Source organism: Bacillus rossius, chromosome 13 (assembly GCF_032445375.1).
Source record: "Bacillus rossius redtenbacheri isolate Brsri chromosome 13, Brsri_v3, whole genome shotgun sequence".
Lineage (NCBI taxonomy): Eukaryota > Metazoa > Arthropoda > Insecta > Phasmatodea > Bacillidae > Bacillus > Bacillus rossius.
In genome coordinates, this window is record NC_086340.1 from 14491682 (window position 1) to 14519456 (window position 27775).

At 36.5% G+C, this 27775-nt stretch overlaps 1 protein-coding gene and 1 long non-coding RNA gene across 3 annotated transcripts in view; one reads left to right on the forward strand and one right to left on the reverse strand.

The window, feature by feature from the left end:
- LOC134538259 (RAB11-binding protein RELCH homolog) overlaps positions 1–27775 on the forward strand; it is a 57497-nt gene that overhangs the window by 26779 nt on the left and 2943 nt on the right. Inside the window, exons 13-21 of one of the 2 annotated variants that reach the window (XR_010076114.1) lie at positions 761–911; positions 4753–4876; positions 7286–7408; positions 9559–9851; positions 12537–12600; positions 16932–17070; positions 17905–18067; positions 20090–20197; positions 23304–25709. Coding sequence is in view for 1 of the 2 variants with exons in the window: in XM_063379410.1 (XP_063235480.1) it covers positions 761–911; positions 4753–4876; positions 7286–7408; positions 9559–9851; positions 12537–12600; positions 16932–17070; positions 17905–18067; positions 20090–20197; positions 23304–23448 (1310 nt within the window). In the remaining variant the exon portion in view is untranslated. Of the gene's footprint in view, positions 1–760; positions 912–4752; positions 4877–7285; positions 7409–9558; positions 9852–12536; positions 12601–16931; positions 17071–17904; positions 18068–20089; positions 20198–23303; positions 27714–27775 lie in introns of those variants that run through there. The other variant, XM_063379410.1, reaches the window with a different exon arrangement.
- LOC134538261 (uncharacterized) overlaps positions 7167–27775 on the reverse strand; it is a 54070-nt gene continuing 33461 nt past the window's right edge. Inside the window, exons 2-3 of the long non-coding RNA XR_010076115.1 lie at positions 16760–17100; positions 7167–7418 (exon numbers count right to left, since the gene is read on the reverse strand). This is a non-coding gene — a long non-coding RNA (uncharacterized LOC134538261). The remainder of the gene's footprint in view (positions 7419–16759; positions 17101–27775) is intronic.

The following is a 27775-nucleotide window of genomic DNA, read 5'->3' on the forward strand; positions in this document are numbered from 1 at the left end:
AGCAACACGTTTTCATCAAACTATAGAGCGTGGCTTGCAAGACATTTGGCTTGCACGTGGTAACAAGAATCAGTTATCTGTAGGGACAAGATTATTGGGTGAATTTGCAATAAAACCAAAATAACATTGCAAGGCATGTCAATACAACACATAACACCAAAATGCAAGTTAATACACCATTTAGCACCAAAATGTAACCAAAAACATGAAATCAGTCAGCAATTGGACAAAACTAAGTACAAAACACAAAAATGTCATAAATATGGTAAATTCATTGAATGTAATAATTATTTAACATGATTTTTATACCAAAATGTATAAACTAAATGGATTCGAAAAAATTAATATCATATGTGATTTTGCAATAATAATTAGTTAAATATTATAGGTACATTAATCACTTTGGCAAATTTTTCAAACATTAAAAAATATGATACTTGTTTTTATTTTTCTGAGTTTTTTTTTTTGAGACATGTTTATTACAAATTATTGTATAAGTGCATAATGTGTCCGTCAAAATGAGACTTTTGATGAAATAAGTGTTAAGAAATATTTTAGTTCCATATTTGTGAATAATACACAATTTTTATGAATAAACACAAAGTATAAAAATTAAAAACAGCACCAAAATCTGCTGTTTAAAAAAAAATCAAATTGACCTAAAAATAAAACCACAGAATCTTGTCCCTATTTATCTGGTACTCCTTGCGACACTTCAGCGTAGCTGGTGTCTCACCTGCGTGTGCTGCTTGCTCCCCAGTTGGCGAGGCCTTCGAGCCGGTCAGCGGGCTGACCAACCCGAGCGTCTTCTACGAGGGGGAGTGCCCGGTGGACGTGCTGCTGGGGGCGTTCGATGCCTGCATGGAGGAGGGGGTGGACTGGCCAGAGATCGCCTGGGTCTCCGACACTCTGTAGGTTCTTAGCCCCTCTCCCTGTTCTCAAGTGCATGTCCACGGGCATATTCGTAAATAATGTTACTGGGAAATATCATTGAGGCCAGTGTTCCAAGACATAAAATTCAAGGGTGCAGGTGTTGAATGTGCTACTCATGTACCCTAACCGTATTCCTAGTGGAAAATAGGACACGGCCAGTCCCTTACTGGTGTCCTATATGTGTTGCCGATCTGTTGCTAGCACAGAGCTCACTTTTTCGTTGATTTCGTCCAGATGGCGGACCCGGGTCTGGTGCCTTTAACTTGTATATATTCAATTTCATAAATATTGGGGGACATACCAAATGTATTTGGTGTGCCGCAAATGAAACTTTATGGTTGTAAAACTATCCTGGAATACATTCTGTGCACTTTAATGGTCATAACCAGAAATAATCGCAACTTAAAAAGTACTTGAGATAATTAAAATAACACCATTTAATTGTATCTCTAGAATTTTTGCCATAATTGTATTGACGGTTGCCAAAAAGTCAGCTAAAATGCGTTGAAACCAGTTTCTGGCCCGCGCAGGGCACTGTTTATTAAAACTGTTTCCAATTTTATTTATTACTGGGACTCGGTTTGGACATGTTATGAAATACGGCCCGTGAGTTAGGTTACGGTTGTATACCAAAAAGACTGTGAATATTCGCTACTTTACCAAAATGTCTTGGAATACTGCCCTAAAATGTACCTGAAAATTACCTAATAGTTTTTTTTGGATACGGATAAAAAATGACACCGATCCAATTACCGATACATTTATTTATTAGATCTGATAACTGATATAAAACTGATTCGAGTTCACTATTTGTAAGTAATAAGTCAGTATGTCAATAACACACTTTAGTAAAAGGATTTTTGGTAGATGACATAAAAGTATTTACAGCATTAAATTTGTGTATAGCACAATACACATTAAAAAAAAACCTTTCAAGTAAAGCCTAAAATGACATTGAAATTGGAGTAAAAGATATAACTTTTTGTTATTTGTCTATGAGTTATTGCTTTGAAAAAAAAGTTATTTAATATCATGTTAATATTTTGGCTAATATATATACAAGATACTATTACGTATACTGAAACACATCACCTTGTAAAAATTTTGGATTGTTGGTAATTTGTGTTTTATTTTTTCATTGTTATCTAACATAATTTACATATTTTAATCATTTGTATTTTATTACTTAAACACACATACATAAGTTCATAAGTAGATGCACTGATTAGATTATATCGCCATGCTTTAATTTCCACAGATGGCTATATTATAGCCTGCTGAGAAACTTTATAGTACAGTACACTCCCTATTTAACGCGGTTGTCGGGGGACATAACTTTTACCCGCGTTGTTGCATAACCGCGATGTTTCGATGTGACTAAGGTCAAAAGGCATAAAACACCGCCTGTGTTCTAATAGGTCGGCAAGCACGCACAGTATAGACAGCCCGCCTTATGTGCGGACTTTGCATCCGCAGTTTTCACTAAACGCGGGTGAAAAAATAAAAATAATAAATTTTAAAGATAAATATTAAATGTTGAATTTATTTTTCCGCATGCCGCGCACAGTTTGTCGCACGGCCTACGAGCGCGCCACACGCCGCCATACACACGTGCGGCACACACGCTGCTGCCAGTCTCGTGGTGTCAGCCACAGTATCTGCTTCGTCAGTGTCCGTAACAAAGTAAGTGCAGTGTGTGCGGTTACACACGATTCTGTGGTCAAAGTCTTCTAAATAGAAAGGCCGTAAAGATACTTCAAACCGAATATGAATCGCAAAGTACCGAGTTTGATTGACAAAATAAAAATTCTAGATTTACTTACTGATAGCGTGTCTTTTGCAGAAGTAGGCCGCAGATACGGGAAAAACGATTCTAGCATTCGTACAATAAAAAAATAAAGAACCGTCTATCGTGTCAAGTGGTTAAACTTTATTATCCATGTTTACAGTAAATTATAAATGGTCACATGTGGGAAACAAAAATTGCACCAAATTAATTTTAGCGAAATCAGTGGCGCCGTATTAAAAAGTCTGTTAAACTTTGTATTTACTTATTCCACCAAACGCTGTGTCGAGTTGCTGAGTGTGTGTGTGGCTCGGATCGGCAAGTGGGCCGCTACACATAAACATTTCCGGGGCTTGTTTACTACCTCACGGCAAAAGTGGTACAGTATGGTTCACGTAAGTATTGGACCACTGGGAATTCCTCTGCAAAGATTAAAAATACGCTAGCTGATTTACTTTACTATTTAATGTTAAAACATTATACCAAAGTAAAAAGATGAACATGTATAATACAATGAATTACACAATAATATTACGTCTGTAGGTTCACGTTGTAACAAAACATTTATATACAGATGTTCAGTAAAATAGCAATTAATACAGTACATACTGTACCGCAAAAGATGTAAAAAAATAAAATAAGTCATAGTTAAGTGCTCCACACTAAATGGGAAGATTCTGGAGTGGAATTTTAAACACCGGACTACCTGATTTTGCCTTGTACGCAGCGACGCTGCTCAGTCAAGTGACTCATGCTCTGCCTGTGTGCTACGTGAACACATTCCCTTTCCCACCCACTCCACCTACCGTGTTTCTGCCCGCTCCAATCTCTAACTCTCTCTACGCCTTATCTTTCCCTCCTACCTTTTCCCTCTCCGACAGTATACTTCAACGACCCCGCTAATGAGTTTTTCGTTTTTGTGACATTGTACCAAGCGCTAAACAAGACTGACTGTAAAAACACGTCTTCAGTAACGTACGGTCAACAATGACTAGAGACCGGAAAAATTCGCGAATTCATTTCGCGATAGGCTAAATTACAAATCGTTATACCTCAGTGCTGCCTCTGCTATTGGCTCCCAACTCACCTGGTTGACACTGGGCCAATGAGAAACACCCCACCAAAGCTTTATCGAATCACAGGCTGCTACGCTGGAACGTTTCACAAGACAGCAGCCAATCAGTGGGTGGCATTTGACCGAGTGTACGTAGAACTATGGAGTTCATCCTACAGGTCATTGAACCCGCGAATTTTTCCTGTCCCTAACAATGACTTGTCTCTGCTTGTCAGCACACGTGACCACGAGAAGTGTGCAGATGGGAAATGAGTGAACTACATACTCAAGGACACCAGACTTCCCCCCTTTCGGCTTACTCATCGCCACTCTCATCACTAGCGCTTATATTCCACCCCTCCCGTCTACCCGGGTGTCTTGGTCGCATATTCTCTGCTCGCCTCTCCCCTCCCAGCCGCGGCGCCTCTCCTCACCCAGCGCTTGCCGTCATCCAAGCCTATCCAACATCAATCCCCAGCCGAGTCACGTTGGATGATGTCGCTGGACGGTGGGCTTTATCGGGTGCCCTGTCCGATGCTTCATTTGTGAGATAAAGCGACGTTAAAAACTAGTGTTTCAGAAAATAACTCTGGGCTGGATTGGACCATAGTTTGAAAACCCTACAAGATAGAGGAATAATGTATGGAGATATCTTGTTTAGAATTTCACTGCGGACATTTTCTACGCCTAGGCTTTTTTCTGCCCGATGCTTAGTTTGTGAGTTACGACGCAAAATTATCCTAATCAGCTGTCAACCATTTATTCCATTATTATTATTCATTTCTGATTGGGGGACATGGTTTGACCCGCGATATACCCGATTCCGCGATCAATCGGGGCGCGATATACCGGGAGTTTACTGTATGTCATGAATTTTGTGTAACAAGTGTTTATTCCAATTACTCTTTCTTTTCCCACTTAAATAACCAAAATACTATGGGTTGGTACAAATGCATTTATCCGGTTGTGGAAATTCCAGAATCCCCAAAATGTTGGACGTCCTGAAGGCTGTGCAAGTCGGTAATGAGCTAGTGGTCACCACGTTCATAAAGTTTTTCAGGCACCTGAGTGCAGGTTTTGGGAAAACATTTTTGAAGAAGCGGGTATGTAAAACCTTTTTAATTGAAATCTTGATACTACTATTACACATTTTGTTTTAACATATAATACACTTAGAAGTAAGTTCAGGGTGGGGCAAAGGTATGTATTGAAGGGATATTGAATAAATTGGTAGGTTTATTTTATTGGAATCAGTATACATTTTTTTTTAATCAATTTCTGAAGACCACGTCAGAAAGATGGTGGCCATAAGCAGCTATGCATTGATGAAGGTGATTTTGGAACTCTTTGGCCGCTTTAATATTAATATTTTTAATATTTAATATTTTGATTTCCTCCTGAATTCGCATCTTTATTCTTCCAAGGTGTGAGGACGATGTTTGAGAACCTCCTTGGATTTGAGCGTTTGTGACTTCCACCTGTGGGGTTACCTCAAGGAAAAGGGTTTCAAACGTCGTCCTCTCACCTTGGAAGAACTGAAGATGCGAATTCAGAAGAAATCACCGCTATACCTCTCTAAATTTACCGAAAAGCAGTCTTGAGAGTTTCAAAAATTGCCATAATCTATTTATTGCTGCTGATAGCCACCATCTTCTTGTGTAATTTTCATGACTTGATTAAAAAAAAAAATGGGGTTGTATACTGATTACAATAAAATGAGCCTCATTTTTGTAGGTTGTTTCATTTTTTTAATAGCCATTCAAAACCGATACATACCTTTTGCCCCATTCTGTACAGTCAAACTTTGATTAACCATCAAATTCCAGACCAAGGCTTGTTGACAGATAACCAAATAGATGGATATCAGAAGTCTCTTTATAAACAAGTGATTTCACAGCGGGCTTGGGACTAAAATGTAATTAAAATGCTTTAAAAGTAAATAATATTAAGATATTCCACCATCATAAGTACAATCAATTTCAACTTTATGCAGTTGGGTGTAAAAGTAATCCATGGACAATTTTAATTGTCTGTCTGTTTATTTGATACTCACATAGTTTTGTTTTAACGAGTGCTGGTTGATTAATGTTTTACTGTACATATTGATGTAGTGAATGTAGTATTTGAATCAGTTGTTAAGTAAGAAATTCTACAATTTTTAAATAGCTTCAAACCAATTACAAAATGTCTAGTTACGATCATGGCAAACTCCATCCAACAGTAAGATGAAGTACAGTAGAATCTCATTACTAAGTACTTACAGGGACCTGACATTTTTGTACTTAGTACTGAAAAATACATACATATCATTACAAAGAGAAAAATCATAAAATAAATAAAAAAAATAGTGTTATGAGATACAACATTATCATTTGGAGAACATCTGAATTCAGTTTAAATATTGGTGTTCTTGCATAACTTAAGTTTATTATTATTAAAAAAAAAAAAAAAAAAAACATGTAATTTCTGTTTGTTTTTGAGTTTAAATGATGCTCTGTTGAACAAAATGTTCTATGTCATAGAAAGATTTTCTGATATCTTCTGAAATTTTTTTGTGTTTAGAGATGAATTTGTTCAGTTTTTGCAAGCTCAGAATAGCTTCCGTAGCTGTCACAGGCGGTTCCTCACAGTTAGAATCATCATCTGATTCAGCTTTTGATGACTGTGATCGAATTACTTCACTAATGATGTTGCTGTCAGTCAACGCTAGTGTTCTTTCTATTTCATTATACACAGAGACATAATCTGTGAATGAAACAGCATCAAACTGCTGTAGTGTGGATTGCATCCTGGTCTGATGAAGTTGCAGTGAGCTCTTCAGCATTACAGTTTACAATGCCAGACTTTCTCCAGCAGTTGGCAATAGTTTCTTGTTGAACATTCCACCATCCATGTGTGTTCATCTCAGTTGCCTGATGAACATTGATGTTGGTGTTACATATTTCGGTTTTATCGCACTTCGCCAATGATTTTGTCCCTAACCATTTAGTTCTTTGAATGATGGCCGAAATGTAATTAAACACATGAAATCAATCAGTTATTTGACCAAAGCTAACTAACCACATATATGTTATTTTTATATTATTGAAAATTCATTGAATGTAATTATTTAGCACGACTTTTGTATCAAAATGTATAAACTAAAAGGAAAAAGTTAAAATCATGTTTTATTGATCTTCCATCTATTATAAGTTACATATTTTACATTAATCGTTAAATTTTTCAAATACTCAAAAATATGCAAATTTATTTTTATTTTTCTGAGTTTTTTCTGAGACATGCTTATTACAAATTATTTTATAAGTGCATCATGTGTCAGTCAAAATAGTACTATTTTTATGAAATAAGTGTTAAGAAATATTTTAGTTTAATATTTTCTAAATAATACACCATTAAACAGAATTAATATAAATAATAATGCTAAAATCTCCTTTTTTTTAAAAAAAAATTGACTTGAAAATAAAACCATAAAATCTTGTCAGTAGTAATGGTTTGATATTGTGTTTCCGCAGTTGAAGCCAGTTTTTGTTCATCGGTTGCAAGAGCTGGAGAAGGCTTTGTCTGAAAGTCGGAACAGCTGGCCGTCGCTTACAATAATTCCTGTCTACATCGTGGGCATCTTGGCTGTAAGACGGGTAAGCAATCCTGTAACACAGAATTTTAACTAAGCGAGGCTCCAAAGGAAGGGAAGGAGGGAGGGATTAAAGGCTATAGCTTGTCCAAAATGTTATTTGAAGGCTATATTTATGTTTACCCTCTTTTATTGCATAATCATCGCACACACATAATCGTCGCACTTATATTTTTGGCCGTCAAAATTTGGATAAAAAAACTTCTCACGTAAACGTCGCATGATGTTTTTGGTCCCGCTATTAGATACCGAGCGCTTTGTGTAGGTATATTTTCCGTATAAAACGATGTATTTTAAAGTAGAAATCTTAAGATTTTTTTTCGGAAATTACCACTTACTTATTTAATTAACAGAAATACGAAGTTGTATGACGTGTAAATTTTCTTTTAAAGACTTTTTAAATGTTGCCGTGGTGTACCGGTGTAGATATCTTTTCCGTATAACAATGTATTTTAAAGTAGAAATGTAATATTTATTCGGACATTACCACTTATTTAATTAACGGAAATACGAAGTTGTCTGATGTGGAAATTTTCTTTTAAAGACGTTTTTAAACGTTATTTCGTTATTTCCTTATTTCCTTTATCTGATTGTCTGCGTCGCCACGGTGTACCGCTTATGAACATGTAGCCAGCGCTAGTTGGCATCATTCATGTTTGGTTATGTTGCTTCCCGTATAGAGCGCGCGCACGTAGTCGAATATTGATATCTCGCTGATTGCATACAACACGCGCTCTCTGTTGAGAACAGAGTTAATGACATTTAATGGCCCGCATTCTTTCGTGGTAAATGTGTACTACGGCAATAGTTACGCGTTGGTTCACGTCACAAATTCAAGTGGCTTGCGTTCGCGTTACAGTTTGGTTTTTCTATTTAAAGTTGAAGAAAGGTTTTTGTTTAATGAATTATTATATTATTAATATAAATTGTTTGGCGTGTCCTTGTATACTCCACCTTTTTTTTAAATAAACGTACTTTCCATGATTGGATTTTGCTTTTATAACTTTACCTAACAAAAAATTTTTTCCGCATAATCGTTGCACTCCTACTTTTCAAACTTGATTTTAGAATAAAATGTGCGACGATTATGCGAGAAAACACGGTACTTACTTAAATTTGTATATGAAACTTTCTTTAGTCAAAAGTTGTATGAAAGTGTTGAAGTTCAGCATTTGAGACAAGACATTTGAAAATATTCCAAGGCAATCTCTGCCTTATTTAATACTTTGTATTTTGCAGCTACATCTGTCTTTGTATGATAGCTTCGTCCCCTCCCCATGAAAAGGCTTCCTAGAGCCGCCCATGATATAAACAGATATAGAACTTTTTATATTTCATAAGTACATACTTTTGTCTAACATCGTTTCACTCCACCGCAGTGTTGCCTTCATGGATTCATCCCATTTTGAGGGATTTTTCATAAATTAAAAAAAAAAAAAAAATCATAAACTGACCAAAGGAAATTTTTTGTTTCCAAAGTTCAAAATTAGTGATGGATTGGTCACATTCCAGTCTCTTCTAATCCAAATCTCGAGTTTGAATCACAAGAGTTACCTCCAATCTACTCCACTTATCCAAATATAAGTTTCAAAGTTCAAAAAATAAAGTTAATACCACAAAGATTACCTTTGTATCTACTTCACAAACCCAAATAAATATAAGTTTCAAAATTTAAAAAAAAAATAAACAATATTAACTATGGCGTTGCACCACAGTGTTCGAGCATAGCCTTATCATCATGAAAAATTGGTGTAGTAGATGCCTGCGGATCAATGAACAGATAAATTAAAAAAGATGTGGTGACACCTGTACAGATTAAATTATAATTTTTCACGAGTATCTGTTTTTTTAACCCTTTGTTTCACAGTGGTATTTCTATGATACCACTTAATAAATATGTTACTATTTGCAATGTTTCAGTGTCATTGCCGAAATACCTCGCATGAGCAAGCCTTGTGCTGCTATCTGGTGATCCTAACAAGAACAAGCAACATTGGCTGCTTTAATTTTTTCCTTAAAAAGTTACACAATGGATTCTAACTTATTTTTAATATATTTCTGTGTGCCTCAAGAGTCGGTTGGAAATGTTCACATGGAGAATCCAGAAAATGAGGTGTATTTTGACCGACGACTGGCTTCGGGGTGTGGTGGCAGGACGCGGAAGCGTGCGAGGAGGTGGGGTGCCTGCTGAAGAGGTTCGTGAGCGCCCTGCCCGTGTGCGGGGCTCCCCCCGGCTGCCTGGAGGCGACGGTGCGGGGCCTGTGCGAGGTGGCGGCCCTGCAGGACGCCGCCCTGTCGGCCCTGTGGGACGCCGTGGTCCACCCCCGAGCCCCCGTGCGCGCCGCGGCCGCGTCGCTCTTCGCGACCGCCGTCGCTGGCCTCCCGGAAGCGCTGGTGTCGTCGCGGGTCGCCCCGGCGCTGGTCACCCTCGCCAGCGACCCCGACATGTGAGCGCGCGGGACGGAGGCGGTTCGACGTTGGCCTTCGTACCAGGGCCGACGATGGGGAGGGGCAGAGGGGACAAACTCCCGAGGCGTGAGGACCAGGGGGGCCGGGATTAGATTTTTTAAAATCCTGTGTACGTAAGCCTCTCGTAATATGGTGGTTATTTTAAATGCACAACATACAATTTTGAAAGTATGCAAAGATTTAATAATGTTAACTAGGCTGGATGCACCCACCAACAATCAACACCGTATATACCCGATTCTAAGACAACATTTTTTTACCTTAATTTATAATTTAAAACAAAGGGGTCGCCTTAGATTCAGATGCACTGATTTTTAGGTAAACATACCTATTTTGGGGGTCAATGTTTTTGGGTTGTGCAGTAGTTATTGGCTGCACATGTTACGACCGATGTTTTTGGAATGTTCTATAGCACAAGATGGCGCCCATCTTATAGACTAGTTTCTTGTACAAAAACATGCATCAGCATAATGAAACTCTTAACAGTTTCCAACAGTTACAGTACCAGCCATATAGGTATTTATTTCTGTTTGTACATAAACTGTTAACAGTATTTCAAAAGTGGTGGTTGAAATCCTTTGTAACATTCACATTTTCAATTTTATATCTAATTTGTTGGCATGTGTTTAATACAATATTTTTTTTTCCCCCCTGAAAACATGAGACTGTAGTTTGGGGGTCGTCTTAGATTCGGGTAAATACGGTTGTTTTCTTTTCCACAGTTTTCTTGAACAAAGCAGAGAGAGGCAACCTGGATGGCATCCATCTTGCGAATGGCCCGTGTAGAGTCTATACGGTGTTCTGTGTGTTGAGTTTTCGTTGCAGTAGCCTGTCCGTCTGTATATTTTCATGCCCCAACTGCTGCATGTTTCCTGTCACGTTTTTTACGCTATTCAGTTACAGGTCCAACTTCCACCTTGCAAATAATCGGGAAAACAAAAAAACATTTTCCGTGAATACCAGGCACTTCAAAACTCTATAGTTTGGTAGACACAGGTACACATTTCTAGCAGTTGCATTAGTGAAATAAGCTGTTCAGTGTAGGAAACCACAAATTGTGTTGTGTGCTGTGTAAATTTGGCATGCAGTCTCTCCCATCCATCGTTAACTGTACTTTTTACTGCAATTTACTGAATTGATTAGGTTTTTATTTAATAATACTTGTTACATAAACCTAGCTGAACACATTTATTGCATTAAGTACAGATTTATAATACAGAGCAGTAGTCCTTGGGTAAATAATTTTGTTAAATTTTTATACAGGTGTGTTCAATGTTCTAGAATTTCAGTAGAAGATAAAATTGGATAGTAGATAATTTTGTTGATTATAAGATCCTTACTAAATGGGGTGCATCATACATTTTCCACATTTATTCTATTCTAATATGCACCTGTTTATTTAAGTTTTGAAAATAATATGCAGCTTACAATAATGATGATTTGTTACATTTTCAGGCAATCTCACTGACACTTTTAATAAGTATTATTAGTAGACAAGACTCCTGTTTGATGCAGAAAGAGACAGATGATTTAATATCTCAAAAAAACAAAACCTCTCCTTATGTAAGATTGAAGCTGCTAATTGAATGAAGTTTCGATTTGTACAGCCTTTGCACAAAATTTGCTGTGCAATGCTGTTTGGTTAGTAAACTACTTAGGAGTTTCAATGTATTAGTATTGCCATTATTTTTTTATACATATACCTAAATTATCCGTGACCCGTTAACTGGGCATTTTGGTTAACAAGGTTCTCAATTAAAAATTAAACTATTTTTTTTGAAGGGGGGGGGGGGGGGGAGGGACCAAGTCCACAAAGTGTAATTCATTAGGGAAGGGACAAAATAGGAGTAAAACAAAAACTACCTACTAAACGTAGAAACGAACGGACAAATAAATGGACTAGAATTGCCCTTGAAAAGAAATACTAGTCCAGGCAAGTTATTCGTTTAATTTCACGTACTTAGGTATGCATTACAAATTGTAAATAAAATTCATATATATTTTGAAAAAAATAATAATCAGTGTCAGTAACACTTGTTAAATTTGTTTTGTAAAAATTACTTATGAAATTTTGCTGTATTGTATTGCCTAAAAATTTTTTAATTTAATTATCCGCCATTTTTCGCTTATCCGTGCTGACCTTTCCCCCCATTACCTCGGTTAATCAAGGTTCTACTATATATTAATAACTTCCTTTGAAATGAATTTTATATTTGTAAGTAAACATTTTCTTTTAAAGAAACCGAGGATCAAAAAAGGAATGTCTTAGAATCGAGTAAATATGTTATTTCAACTATATGTTTGTACTGTTTTTCAGGATTGCCTGTTTCTTTATCTGCTTAAGGTTTTTTCAGTTGGCAACAACTTGTGCTTACCTGCATAAAATCATGTATCAGAACTCTTTATATTATCAGTAAGTACATTATTGACTTTATTGCGAGTAAAGAGTACTTAATTTTTGGTAAGAAACAAAGCTGATTTACAAGACTTCTTGTTCAACTCATCTTGCAATGTTGCGTGAGCATCCCTATTGTGTTTACGAGTCTCTCATCATTCTTGCACTGGCAAATCTTTATCTGTTGCAAATATAGTAATTATAACATAGTGGAAATAGATTTTCTTCATCTAATACTAACTTTTTTTTCTTTTTTTTAAATTTTCAGATCAGTCAGGACAGCTACCATTCCTGCATTTGGCTCCCTTATCACCAGCACTACTGTGAAGGAGGTGAGATAAGTTTCTAGCATTTTCATCTGAATATTGCTCAAAAAGTAAAGTGAGTGTAATGAACTCTGTAATTTTTTGCATATCAGACTGCTGGTTGCTACTGTATGTGGCTAATTCTAGACGTCTTCATGAAACTTTGCAAATGTGTATTTGTGGACATATGTTCATTAACAATAATTTGTTTATTTTAACATTCCCTGCCACCCTTTGAATTTATGTCCAGCAATGTTCAAAGACTATGAATATACACTACTTGAAGTAACCGGCTTTGCCTGTGCTTCATGCAGACTAAAATACTTTCCTTTAGGGGTACATTTTAGGAAATCTTAAGTAGCCAAGTCCAAGGTCAAATGTGCAAAATTTTACCAAGTGTAATGGAGGAAAAAAAAAAAACATGCTAAGCAATTATATTAAGTCAGAAAACCACACATAATTTGTGACGTGTGTAATTTCTCAGATACAAGGTTTTCATTCCCAGTACACCACATATTTGTATATAAGGCACACTTATATATAAATGGGTGTTTGCCAAAATAAGGTACCTAAAGCATGTCCCTAGGCCTTAAAAATATTATAAATTTGTATTAATAGTAATTTTTACAATAAGATATATGCTTGAATGTAATAGAAGCCTATTATTTATATTATTTTTTAAATAAATGTTTTTGTTTTAAGATGTGAGACCAAGAAAGTGCTAAATGTCCCCTCCGTGGACTGTCCCCAAGTACAGTTTGATAACATTTTAATTATCCACAACAATATAATTTTATGTTATTTAATATTAATTATTTAAATTGTAATGTCCGAAGATTAAAAAAGAAATCATAAAATTGCTGGACTGCAAAGATTTGAATTTTCAAGTAAGATTAATGTTTATTAATTGTCCCCAGGAAATGGGTCCTTTGTGTGGACATACAAAATAGTTTCAATATAAACCTCCAGGGTGCAGCACTGGCCACTGAACCCTACAAAAAAGGAGGGAAAAGAATCTATCTTGTTTTCTATCAAGTCATAAGTGGATGATTGGTGATTTATTGGTAGTTACATTAGTTGATCCATGTGATTTAACGGTTGGTCAAGATCGCTTAGTCCACTCTGTGTACAACTTTTTGAAGGTGAGAAATGATATCTGTCACTTCTAATAGATGAATAGATAAAAAGTACTACGTATAAATTTCTTTTATGAATGCAGTGATATTCTAACCTTAAAAATTAGACTAGAAAACAAAAGTACAGTTTCTGTCCCCTCCGTGGACGTCCCCTCCGTGGAATTCACAGGCTACAGAGGGGATATCATTGTACACGTAGTGAAATATTTCCAGAGTTGAATTAATGAGAACTGTATGGAAGTGTTAGTGCTATTTCGAGTACCAGAACTGCGGACATTGATGAAATTTATACATTAATTATGAAAATTACCATACAGCTGCACCAAGTAATGTGTTTGTTACATTCATTAGATCCAGTATACTGTGTAGAAAAATATTTGACAATTTAAATATTCTCACAGGTACATAATTTTGTAATACCTTAAATGTTAATAATAATTTACCTTGCAATCTGCTGAATTGATTATTTTCTGCTTTGACAAATGTTCATGCAGCACGGCTGTGGTCTGTCTATCCTCATTAAAAAAATGCATTAATTTTACTCTTTCAGATGTTTTATCATTACAACAGAGCCCAATAAACGTTCTGATAGATTTTGTATTTATCTTGCAGAATAATGGCTCCCATAAAAAAGAAAACTTCAAATTTCGTTGATAAGATCAAAAAATGAAGGGAACAGAAAAAGGTCAGCATGAGAAAGGTTAACTAACAACCCAAGAAAGTATGAAGAAAAAAAAGCTAAAGAAAGGGAAAGATACCACATGAGGAAAAAAATAATTTTGAATATGAGTGAAAGGGATGAACGATCAGTCAGGAAAGAATGGAGAGATCGGAAACGACATCAACGAAAAGAGAGAAAAAAAAAAGCGAAAGAAACTGAATTAATTCTCCTGAAACGCCACCAGAAGTTTCAGATGCTGTAAGTTGCAGATGTTGCAGAGTTGAATGTGGAAAAAAGTGTTCAAGGAAAAACAGGAAGAAAATGTAAGAAGAAAAACGGAAGTTGGAAAAGAACAATGAGAGACTACGAAGAAAACTTGAAAGATACAAAAAAAAGAATAAAGAGAATACGAGATTCATTACAACCTAATGCAGATACTCTAACCCCTAGGAAGAGAGTGGAAAAGTTATTTAGTAATAACAACACTAATTCAGACGAAGTTAAAAAGAAAGTTTTTTTGCTGAAGTTATCCGTGACCAAATAAAAGACAGTTTTAAAACTGAGAAATCTTAAAAAAAAAAAAAAAGAGAGAACTATGTTACGAGTTTTAACTGGAAAAATTATCAAGAAGTACAGACTCTGTGTACATAACCACGCACTAAAAAAAGTACCAAAATCAATGGTAAGGTTAAATTTGTCCACTCAGTGGACAGTAGAGTCCACTCCGTGGACAGCCCCAAAATTCTATTTACATTTTATTAATTCAATTTAATGTATCAATCTTGACCACTTATTGTACTGAATTTGGTGCAACCAGGGGAATATTTAAGAATCTTTTCAGGTGTATAAAATATAATAATTTTTTTTTTTCAAACCATATATAGTTTAGGTACCTTATTTTGGCAATCACCCAAATAAGTTACAAGATAATTTGATATTTGTAGACGCCTTGGAGGACATCGGACGCTATGGGTCAGATTTTCAGCAGAAGAGCAGCAGTAGTTCAACGTGCTGGATTTACTGGAATGCACTCCCGTTAAGGGGCCCGCCTCGTCAGGGGTGTATGTGTGTTAGTGAGGCGGGGTGATAAGCGCGACGCTCGCTGGTGCTTCCAGCGCGGTATAGCCTCTAAGCGCAAGGCTCTGAACTGGCGCGCATTTGTCTCGTCGTCACAGGATAACTGTGAAATTTGAGCGGTGACCGTAACATTATATGGCTGAGAAATGAAGATAAAGGTGTTATGCAAGCCCCTTAAGTGCTTTCAAGAATCTGTACTGATTGTTTTATGCCTAAAAATTACTCTGAAAACACGCGTTTTAGGCATTTTAACGCTTCTAAAAATACAGTTTAAAAACTTAATCCGAAATTAAAAGTACTTTTCGGTCCTCAGCGAACTCTTAAATGCTATTCGTAAATAGGCCCCACTCGGATATCTTGAGTAGTTTTGAAATCGCGTTGTTTTTCCTGAAGCTCTGCACACTGTATGTGTGCCCAGGTAGGCGGGCCCCTTAAGGGCTGGTTCAACCAACACTACCTCCTTAGAGCTGCAGGGAAATGGATACGCCATTTCATCGCAACTTGCATGTGTTTGAGGAGGAGCTACAGAGAGACTTGAGAAACTCCTTCCCAGCATCAATGCCAACCGTTCTGCTAACTTGTGGTTGACTCAGAGGAGGTATCGCAAGGAACCCCTCATAAAACTCGAGAGAGCCCGTTATCTGGCCGAGGTGCATCCAACCTCTACCAGCTGTCCAGACTAGCACCGGAACTGTTGTGCCGCTCGCTGCATTCGCCCTTCCCCTCTGTCATGCTCTAAGCGATCAGAGCCACCAACTGCCGGTGCGAGTCCTCACCGTGCGACTTGGGCCGGTAGAGAAAACCTTAGTAGGGAGTCCCATTATCAACAAAGGATCGTCCTACAATACTGCCTAGAAGTTTCACGCACATGCGGGCTTGTTAGCCCATAAGTAGGGACACCTGTATTTCGCTATTTCATTTCATGTCAAGGTATTTAACAAAACACTGTAGCTTTTTCTAAGAGTCATGGCAAATTGTGAGGGTGCAGCAGTTCGGTGACCACATTCTCATTGGCCCCGTCAAGAGCGGGACGACACCTCTCCCCGACCTCAGCCAATAATCACAGGTGAAAAGCTACAGTATTTTGTGAAATACCTGGACACGAAATGTATTCGCGAAATACAGGTGTCCCTACCCATAAGTAGGTATGGTAAATGTTACAGTCAGGGATGCAGGAGAGACCCGGGAAAACGGGTCCCATAGGGCCAGCCCCCTCGGATACTCCACTGGCTCCGGTTGCTCCAGAACCTACAGAGTTCTTTCATGCCCAGTTGCATTTTCTTTCCACACCACAAGCCATACCCAGACTAACCTTTCCCATTTAGCCTTTGAAGACTCCGACGGCGTGAGGGCCCGGCAGTGCTGACCCTCGGGCAACGTTTTCCAAACCGTCCCGTGATGGTTTTTCTACCTCACCGGGTACTTCTTTCCGACATGTGAGGATGTCTGTGGGGGACTGACGAGGCTGGATGGCGTGTCGGCAGGTGCAGGACAAGACGTACATGCAGCTGCAGAGCTTCCTCGCGGATCCCGCCACGAGGGACGACCACGCCATGCTGGTGCAGCTCGTCGTCACCATGGGCCGCATCGTCTCCAGCTGCGAGACGTGGTTCCGGGAGGAAGGTGCCGTATTGTTCCCGGCGCCAGCCTCTCCTTCCGTGCAGTGATGGGCAATAACCAATCCAAGCACCGACACATTTCTTTCACAGATACAATAACCGATTCAATACTTTTTTGAAAAAAATATAACAGTGAAAGTCTCCAGAAATTCAATACTTGGAAGTAATAAGTGTGTACCTTTATAACACTCTTAATTAAGAGGATTTTTACTCGATGACTGAATTTTTTTTTGATAATTTTTGAAACCAGGAAGCAATCACTTAAATTTTTTAATACTTGAAAATTACTTGGGCCAGAGAGATACCTTCTGTCACTAGAAGGAAAATGTTCCAGACATCGCAAACAGAGGTAAACAAATCGAAAGCTTTTATAGAGGCCAGTTCTTTTAGTGTTCCAAATTCAAAGAATGTCGTTATTTCAGGACGAAAAAATTGCACCAAAGTGCATGGATTATAAATATTTAATTTGTTTTATTGTGCAGTTCTTATCGAATCACTTTTAAACCACAAACGCTCGCTAGTTTATTTGTATTGTTCTGAATGTATTTGGTAGGGAATAATTTAATACAAATTATTTTATCGTAAAAAAATGTAGCATATAAGTTTTACCGCTAATTTGGCGGAGTAAGTATTACAAAATCGCTTTTAAGAAAATAAAAACAGTAACACGTAAATCCTCCGTTTTAAAAACTAAATCGGACCAAAAATATAACCATAAAATCTTGTTTAGCTAGTCGCCGCATGTTGCGACGGAATCGCTCGGGCATTCATTTCCCTGCGGCACGTGGGACCTGCTCGGTGGTTGGTTCCCGCACAGCCTGGGTGGTCGATGTTGCAGTCGTCCTGCCGCAGCTGGCCGCCATGTCGGCGTACGCGCTGCAGCTGTCGAACCAGACCCGCCGGCTGGACCTGGCCGTGGCGCTGATCGAGGCGTTCTCCTCCGCGGTGTGCTGTTCCCTCTCCAAGCAGACTGTCAGCACCGTGCTGCTGCCCGGCCTGAGGTACGCACGGCTCGGTCGCTCCCCCCCGGGGGTCCCATGATTGTTTAACCACGGGAAGAGGAGGAATCTCCATAGAATGGGGATTTCCCATAGAATAGTAATCAATTTATTTATTTTCTCTTTTTTTATACTTTTAACCCATTTGCATCTACAAGCGTACTAGTACGCAGCTGTTTTTCTGGCCGATAACACCATAGGCATACTGGTACGCAAAATGGCTAATCTGCCAGAAAAACTTGAAAAAAAAAAAAATCCCTTTAGAATGAAAATAACCCCTCAGAGTAGATAGTATTGTTATAACAAAGGTATATTATCGTGAAACTTAAACTATTTTTAAATTTTTATTTAAAGAATAAAAATATAATGAAAATAGAAATTAACTTTAATAATAGTAATATATAAAAAAGTTTATGGATTCCATGGTATGTCTAACATTAAAGTGAGTGGATGCAAATTGGTTAATACTATTCACTAATTAATTTAATTTTTTAAATTTACAATTTATTTAGATGATTTAAATGATAAGATTTTGATTAGCATATAATTGTTGTTCCTGTAAATCATAATAAACGTTTATCAGCAAACTTTTGTTATTAGTGTGACATTAAATTTCTCATTAAAAAATAAATAAATTTATTCTATTTAAAAACAATTTTTTTTTTATAAAAATCACTTGTTTTAAACTATTAAATCAGCCAAACCTGCTTGGAGGATTGTCCTATATTTTATTTTGCCTATTTCGAAAATAACTGCTATTTTAGCTAATTTTCAAAAAAAAAAAAAAAAGCTTTATTTCAGCTAAATTAGTTAAAAATGTCATTCACTTGTTAAATATAAAATATTACTGCTACATATAATTCTATAGTTTTGAAAAATTGTTGTACATAAATTATATCTTATACTTAGAAAGAAACAACCCTACGTGTAGACTTTTATTTACCTGACTCATCATATGTTCATACTTTCTGTTTGTCTAGGACATATCTCTTATCAGAAATTAATAAAAAAACTTATCAACCATTATTCTAGCAGATTTTCTCATCCAACAGATGAAAAGTGTATGCTAGTAAAATGAAAACAAAACGGGCTGCACTTTCTTGCATTTTGCTTTAGCGGGAGTATGAAGTAAACCGCAGCAATACTACTGTTACTTGGTGTTCCCCCAAATTTTACACTTAACTTATGTGGTGAGTTTCTGGTTATTGTTCTCTACACTAGGTTTTTTTTTACCATACTTTGTGATATTGCCATTTCTCTGAATTGTAGCCACTTTACATGCATTCTGACAAAGATCAACATATACCCCAAACCAATGAATCCAATTGATTTGTGAATTATTCTATGAACTAAACCTGCAACTGAATGTTTCCTAGCATATTGCAATGCCAGTTTTTAAAGTAAAATAATAAGTTTAATCATTATTGTGGTTTTAATCTAGGAAGGCATAAAAAAACTTTAATTTTATTTTACAAAACAACTAGAGAGTTATTTGTAGGCATTTTTATATGTGAATATTTAGTTAATCAACATGTATAATATAAGTTTTAATTTTTAAATAAGTTGCATTTACAATGCTAATTTCACACTAATAGATGCTAATTTATAAAAATAACAGTTGCTGGTTTTGGAAAAAAATTGATGCTAATTTTTCCAGCTCCAATTGATTGCAGCTTAAATTCAAAATAGAAAATACCTTCACACTTTCGGTGCTAGTAGAGCGTAGCCATTTTGTGGAAGTTAAACTTTAGCTAAAAAAAATTGATTTTATTGTATTTTTGTGAATGACTGTGTATTTTAAATGTTTTACACTAAAAATGATAGTATATTTAAAATATTAAAAGCGAGATGAATATACACATGGATTAAATGATTAAATTCAAGGGAGTGGGAAATATTAATTAACTGCAAGGGAGAATTTATGATGTGGGTTTTTTTCCTTACAGGATTTACTGTATGTAAAACTAACTTGAGTTAAAGCAGTTTATGGTTCTTGCACAGAGTCAGTTTCTAATGGTGTTCCAGGTACTTGGAGCCAATCAGCAGCCAGTCCTTGCTGGCGCATCACGACACGGTGGTGGCCATGATAAAAGGAGCAGAGTCCAGAGTCGAAACACACCACACCAGTGACAGGTAAGCCCCCGCTCATGGATTTGTTTGACTACGGAAATATCAATATCCCTACTTCCCTGCTAATATTATAAATGCGAAAGTGTGTTTGTCATTTTGTCCTCCTCTCATACAGCAATGGATCAACATGATATAGATAGTGTATGCGCGTATGTATATATACATATATAATATGGGCCGGAGAATGACAGACTATATATAATTCTAAAATTCCATCCCTATGGTAATTAAAAAGGGGTAAATTCAGTTTTATAATATAAAATCATAGTAGGTAGGTTATAGACCACGTTCATATAGATAGGTCCATAGTTACGAAGCATAGTGAGCAGTAATTATTTAATGTTTTAACTGTGTTTTAATTTAATGAGGGACCCAGGTATGAATCAGATATATATTGGATTAAAAATCCTGCTGGGCAAAAAAAAAAACAATAGGTATATAGCACTGAACAAATAACTGAGATACCTAGGTATTTTATAAAATTAATTTTGTTTACATTAACGTAAATAAAAGAGGTCTTTGTGCCGGATTTCAACACCCCCCTCCCCCCAACCATTTCTTGGTTCTCTTTTTCACCAGGAAAGTGGGATGATCATTTTAACTGAAAGTAGACCATTGGAAAAGTAACACAGGCTTAATATACTTTTAAAACTTATCTTAAAAATAAACTACCATTTTGTCAGATACTCACTAACTGTAGGTATTTGCTACTATTTTGCAGCCTTATACCACTTATAATCAACAAATCAATTATTAATATACTCTTTAAACAGACCTCTGTTAATTTAGGGGTTACATCCCCTGTCCATTATAATACACACAAAGGTAAATAACTGACTACTGCGTTGGTGTGTTGCTACTACCGTATTAGTTTTTTATTTGTTTTTATAATTTATTTAATTTCTTGTGAACAAATGCTAACATTTTTTCTTTAGCAATTTTTTACTGGTAAGCCTTAAAGTTAATACTGATCAAGCGAAACAACGTTGTTAATATGTATTACTAGATATTGCTGGGTCGCAGTCGGTACAGTGTTGCTCCAACGAGCTACAGTAGAATCCCGTTATAGCGAGCACGGTAATAGCGAGAACACGGCTATAACGAGGTATTTTTGAGGAATTTACGGCGTGAACGCGTGAAGCGCCCTTTGGTTATTTGTCTGCTTTATCTCCACCCCTCTCGCTCGCCACTAGACATCTTGCCGTTGACACCTGTCACATTCTTCAGCCTTGCAGTCGCCACCTAAGTGCGTGGCTTTAAAAATAGAATCCCGTCCTTTCCTTTCTTTTATCAAACTTCCGCTTGGCTTCAAGGCCACGGTATGCTCAACTCGAATAAACCAAGCCTTTGAATATACATTTATACTTGTACGCATTTCTTATTATTTAGAAAATAGACAAAATCTATTTTTTCCCACCATTAAACATAACAATGTGCACTTTTTTTAAAAATATAAATGCTCTTAATTAATATGTTGGGACATTTTCATTAACTAATAATAACATTGTTTGTAACTATGTTAGGGCAAAAAAGTTAGAGCCGTCTTTATACTTGTTGCTAATTGATCGCGTTAATAATACACAATTATTTATAAACTTGTTTGGAATTATTTGTCGTGACACGTTTACAAACACGTCACGTTATTTATTTTACTCTGACAAATAGTAGGCACTACCATATTTATTTCCGAATCGCTAGGACAGTTTTCTTGTTTTGTTTCGGTCAGTTGTTGGGGTATCTGCTGGTTTGAGTTTAATCCCAAATTTATTTTCTAAAAAGGTTTACAGGTTTCTTTAAATGAAAAAAGTATAGTTTTACAGCGACTATTTCGTTTGAGGCGTACGTGCGTTGCCGCACTCCTGTTTTTTTTTGTAAGGAATTAAATCGTCGCGCTACACTAGCGCCACCTGTTAGCAACATCCAGAACCAACATGGCCGCCAGCAGACGCCCGCATCGACAATAGATAGCAGGACAATGCTGCGTCGGCCGCGGGCCAAGTCGAGTAATCAATTGCGGTCTGAGATGCTATACTTACGTGGCATGGTAGGGTAGGGTATTCTGGTTATTTTGACGCAGTCTGTGATCACATCCGTACTTGTGGGGTATCGTTTTAAAGAGAATTCACACATCTGCTCACAGAAATTAAGATTTCGTTAATAAAACCTGTTATTTTCTAATTATACAGGTTCAAACACAATATTTATGCTATTTTCTGTTAATTTTTATTTTTTGGGGGCCAAAATCTGTCGAATTCGGTTATAGCGAGGATCAAACCCGGAACCGTGACACCTCGCTATAACGGGACTCTAGTGTAGTTAGAAATGAAGCAACCGTGCTACCGAAAGGCTAGGTGACGTGTGTGATCAGATTATGAAGCGGAGTTATATTTAACAAATAAAAACACTATTTATTAGGACATACATTCTGTATCTTTGGTATGACTGGGAACTGTGCGGAGGTTAACCTAAAACCGAGAACTAATTCTTAAGAACTGAAACTAACCCTAAACCGGAAAAATATATATATACATAACAATGTGAAACATTGACTTCCATTTCAATTATTAGTGCATGCGAGTTCCCTGCCACTGGCTGGACTGAAGTTCATCACGGCCCGGTCTGTGGCCGACAACAACGGTACGTCCCGGCGGCATACGTGCGAACATAAAAACATTGGTTCTATACACTCAATAGTCGCAACTGAACTTGCCATAGCTGACGTTTGTACTACAGCCGATAGCGTATTCCCACATCGTATAGCTAACTGTATGCCATGGTATAGCTGTTGTTTACCGAGTTGAATTAAACTTAGTGGTGTCATGCCAGACCCTTCTTTTCTTTTGCCTGTGGCAATTTCGTGCTAACTGTAATTTACAGACGTGCTATTCAAGACTAGGACAGTAAAATTAACATAGCGCTAAATGAATTCGCGCAATTTGAAGACGCGCTAAGTCAGGGATTGGTGTATTAACTTCCATTCTGGTGCTCCGCGGAGATCGACTTACTTTTTTTTGTTTATTTCAGTTTTATCGTTATTTACCAAATAGTCTTGCCTCTACTCTTTGCACAACAGTAAAGCTCTACTTTCACTTCAATGTGTTGTGCGCAGGTCCGGCAGCCTCGGGCTGTCGCTGGTGGGGGCTAATGTGGGCCAAGGGGTGGAGGACGTGAAGCAGAAAGTTACCAAGTACTTCCAGATGAAGCCAGTGATCAACAGGCCTGCCAACCTGCCCGGCTTATTCCGCAAGAAGTGAGCCGTGGCTGACCTCCGGCAGAAACATATCAGGAGCGGTGCCTTGCAGGCGTGGGCTGCGCGCGTCGGCATCACAATTTTAATGCCAAAATAATTATTGTGAGAGTAAGAGTCCTGGTTTTGCATTCTTACAAATGTTCCACCTTTTTTTGTGATCACAAGCTTTCTTTTGCCACGTTTACATAGTATTATCACCCTAGATCAGTGGTCCTCAGAGTGTGTGTCAGTGCACTAATGGTATTCCAGAGAAATAAATATTCCAAAGGTAAAAATAATAGTAGTTACTCTATTATACCATTTCAATACACCCAAAAATGGAAGAAATCGCTAGGATACATCAGACTAATATTTCTCATTCACACAAGAATGACTTAATTATAACATATTTCTCAGAAATTTGTACATGGTGTGCCTACAATTATTTGTAGGATTTTATATACACCCTGACTTCTAAAAGTTTGAGAACCACTGCGCTAGATTATATGAATAAATAAATTTACTGGTAATGATTGCTGTATTTTTCATAAGCACATATTTTTTCGGATTTTTGTCATAATGAAAATAATTAAAACACTCACATGTAAGTATGTTGAATGATATAACTGTGCAAAAATAAGTGTGCATACTATGAAAGTAGGTCTGAATTACAGACTGCAAGAATCCATTGTTTCTTATTTCTGTTTGTAAAATTTCATGTTGCCTTTTGCACTGTTTCACTTGACAGATTTTTTGGTATTTTTCAGAGAGTTATATGTAAACACAATGTGATACAATCTCATTTCACAGTACCTCACTTTAAAATGATTTCTCACTAAAAAGTATATATTTTCAGGTCCCTAAAAAATATAATGCATTCAGTTACAACTTACACTACTGTACTTGTCTGGTACCGTCTGTGCTAGATCCATTTTATTCTAATCTATTGCTAGTTGTACCAAGGTCTTGCACTAAATAAAATAATAAAGCTACTTGAAAAAGTAATACCAAAAATGAGTTAAAAAACAAACAACTGTTAAAAGAATGCTGGCTTATTCACAAATAAGTCATTAAGTTACCTCATAAACTTAATTATAAAATATTAAAAAAAATTTGAGCGAGTCTTTCAGTATTTTAGCGATGTGTAATTTTCATGTTGCAAATAAACTTATAATACGAAACTCAGACACCAAATTTAAAATCTCTTCAATAAGATTGTACTATGTTGAGGGTAAATTTTTAGTATGCACCAGAAATGCAATAAAATAAGTGCTCACTACAAAACAGAAATCTGACAGGTTGAAAAGTCTTAATGCACATGCTTGTAGAAACTGCTATAGCTACAAGCTGAAGTTGTCAAGATGGTGGCCACACTGGGGATGTACTAATTGTATTGGTTTACCAAAGTAAACTTTTTAGTTGTGAAACTATCCTGTAAATCTGAATAGTCACGTCAAAAATAATAGCCAGGAAAATTGTGTCTGTATGAACATGGCGTGAAATATACTTACTAACATTTACGTTGGTACTTAAAAACATTATGAAAGTTGTGCTATCTTTGAAATATTTTTCAAACTAAAAGTTACAGTTCAATAGATTCTGGATTTGGACAAGAAATTATATTAAATTGCTGTCCATCTCATTAAAACTCACTAAATTGTTATACTATAAATTTTTTACACTAAAATATTAACCTTAAACTTTTCCAAACACATAACACTAAGTATATGTTGTGTATTTGTTTTTGCTTAAACGATTGCAACCAGTATGTAAATATTTCCTACAAACCTTAACAGTATTGAGTTGATAACAGTATTAGGTTATTAAAGTAAAAAAATAATTTTTTTTCGTTCGGTAAATTTTAACTATGTACCTCATGCTTACAATGGCACACCTTACCACCATGCTACCAAGACCATTGGGAAACAATGAAGTTTCACAGGCACACCAATATTACCAAAGTAATGATATACATTTTTATTTTACTACAAATGTATCTGCCAACTTTACTAAATTTCCCAGACTTCTGCACAGACGCAGCACAGTTGACTGTCATTTCTGTTCCATTTTCATGCAATTACTCCTACCAAATGTTGCACATCATGAGCTAATTTGTTTACTAATCAAATTTGTCTCATATAATTCAATTTATAAATTAGGTTTATAGGCAGTAATAGGTGTATTATGTTTGTTCTGGGACACTGGCTGATGGCTGCTGGGGATTTGGCTGCCATCTTGGATTACGTCACTTCCGGCGACCAACTTGGATGACCTTGACCTCGGCAGGTATCTATGATCCACCATATTGAGATTGATTGCCCCACTCACTAATGCTACACTTATCGTTACTCCCACCATCTTAGTTGTGTATGACATAACCGTTGCACCTTTAATTACGGCCATCGTCTTGGATTATGGAACATTGCAATTTTCGTTTCTGTCACCATATTGAATTCTAATACATTAATTTTTTCTGTTCTGACATGTTCGCCATCTTGTTTTCGCTTGCTGGAGGCAGCCAATTTTGATACCGACATATATATGTCTGCTGTTTGTTCGTAGAGAGCACCAGCATCGCTCTGTCTCGTCACACAAGGTCGATGTTCCATTACCTACCAGAGCTATTATGGTCCTTATCATCATATTAAATTTAATTTTTTTTATGCAAAATACATTGGAATCACTGTGGATACAAACCAACACAGCTCTGGCCTCTAGGTTGGAAAACATACACCTTAGACCACAGGACCACCCAGACATTTACCAGATTGAGTATTAAATAAGGTATATAAAAAATAACACACATACTCGGCCTTATAATTAAATAAGTAATGATAGCATCGCCAGTACCAGGACAGACCTGCCATCCTGTTATCAGTACTCTATACCAGGAGCGTTAGTTAACAAACACATGGCCTGCTAGAGGATGTTGCTGCCATTTTGTTTTCAATACTTCTTACTAGGTGCGCTAATGTCATGTAGTACACATGCCATTTGCTAGGGTGCGTTACCATCAAGTTAGTTTCATTTCTACCTGCTAGAGTGCAGTTATCTTTTATTATTACTGTGGCGTCCGCCAGCTTGACATATGGTCGACACCTTGAAAAGCAGTATATTTTTATGGTAGAAATTCGGAATAATTTTTAAAATTCGTAAAAAATAAATTATTCTGTAATTTAATGATTGAACAGATTGATATCTGTCCTTGGTTCGATACTTGATCAATGCAAAAAAAGTTTATGTAAACATAATTTTAATAAATATAAATGAAAGTCCATAAAGTAACATTTGTTCACACATAAACCAACTTCCAGTAAGACAATATGGACACCATCTTGGAAATTTGTATTTATAGACCTAAAAATTTAGAAATTTTACCTAAATTCATCAAAATAATCACTTGTAAAACTCATGATAGATGCAATAGATTTCCACCCAAATATGATGGATAACAGTAACTGAAGCTTTAAATAAATTTTTAATTTGTTTCCCATTACCTTTCATGGAGTTTAATAATCATTCTCTCTACGAAAAACAACTCTAGACAAAATACCTGCCCAAATAATTAAACACTTACACTATGCCTAACATGGAAGTTAAATTTTTCGATACTTGAAATACGTATCAACCAAGTATTGTTCACTGTGAGCGTTTGGTCCAAGCATCTCCACGAAAAACATTTTTAACTATGTCCAATGACCGGCTTGGACCAGACAACTCCAAACCACGAGACCAATCACGTCCTGAGTATACACTTAACAATACATGATCAATGAAAAGGGAAGAACAATCAATAAAGTTAGCAGTATATGAGTATCAGTCTTAGTTATAAATCTATTACTAGAAATAAAACATCAAATTTTTGAAGTCTAATTATATTTAATTACTTTATTTTTCAAAATTATTCAAATGGAAGTTAAACAAGTGATTGTTGTATGTAGCTGCCTTCCCTCAGTTATTTAAGTGTGGAGGATACTTCTTCTATTGTTACTTTATTGATTGTTCTTCCCTTTTCATTGATCATGTATTGTTAAGTGTATACTCAGGACGTGATTGGTCTCGTGGTTTGGAGTTGTCTGGTCCAAGCCGGTCATTGGACATAGTTAAAAATGTTTTTCGTGGAGATGCTTGGACGAAACGCTCACAGTGAACAATACTTGGTTGATACGTATTTCAAGTATCGAAAAATTTAACTTCCATGTTAGGCATAGTGTACATGTTTAATTATTTGGGCAGGTATTTTGTCTAAAGTTGTTTTTCGTAGAGAGAATGATTATTAAACTCCATGAAAGGTAATGGGAAACAAATTAAAAATTTATTTAAAGCTTCAGTTACTGTTATCCATCATATTT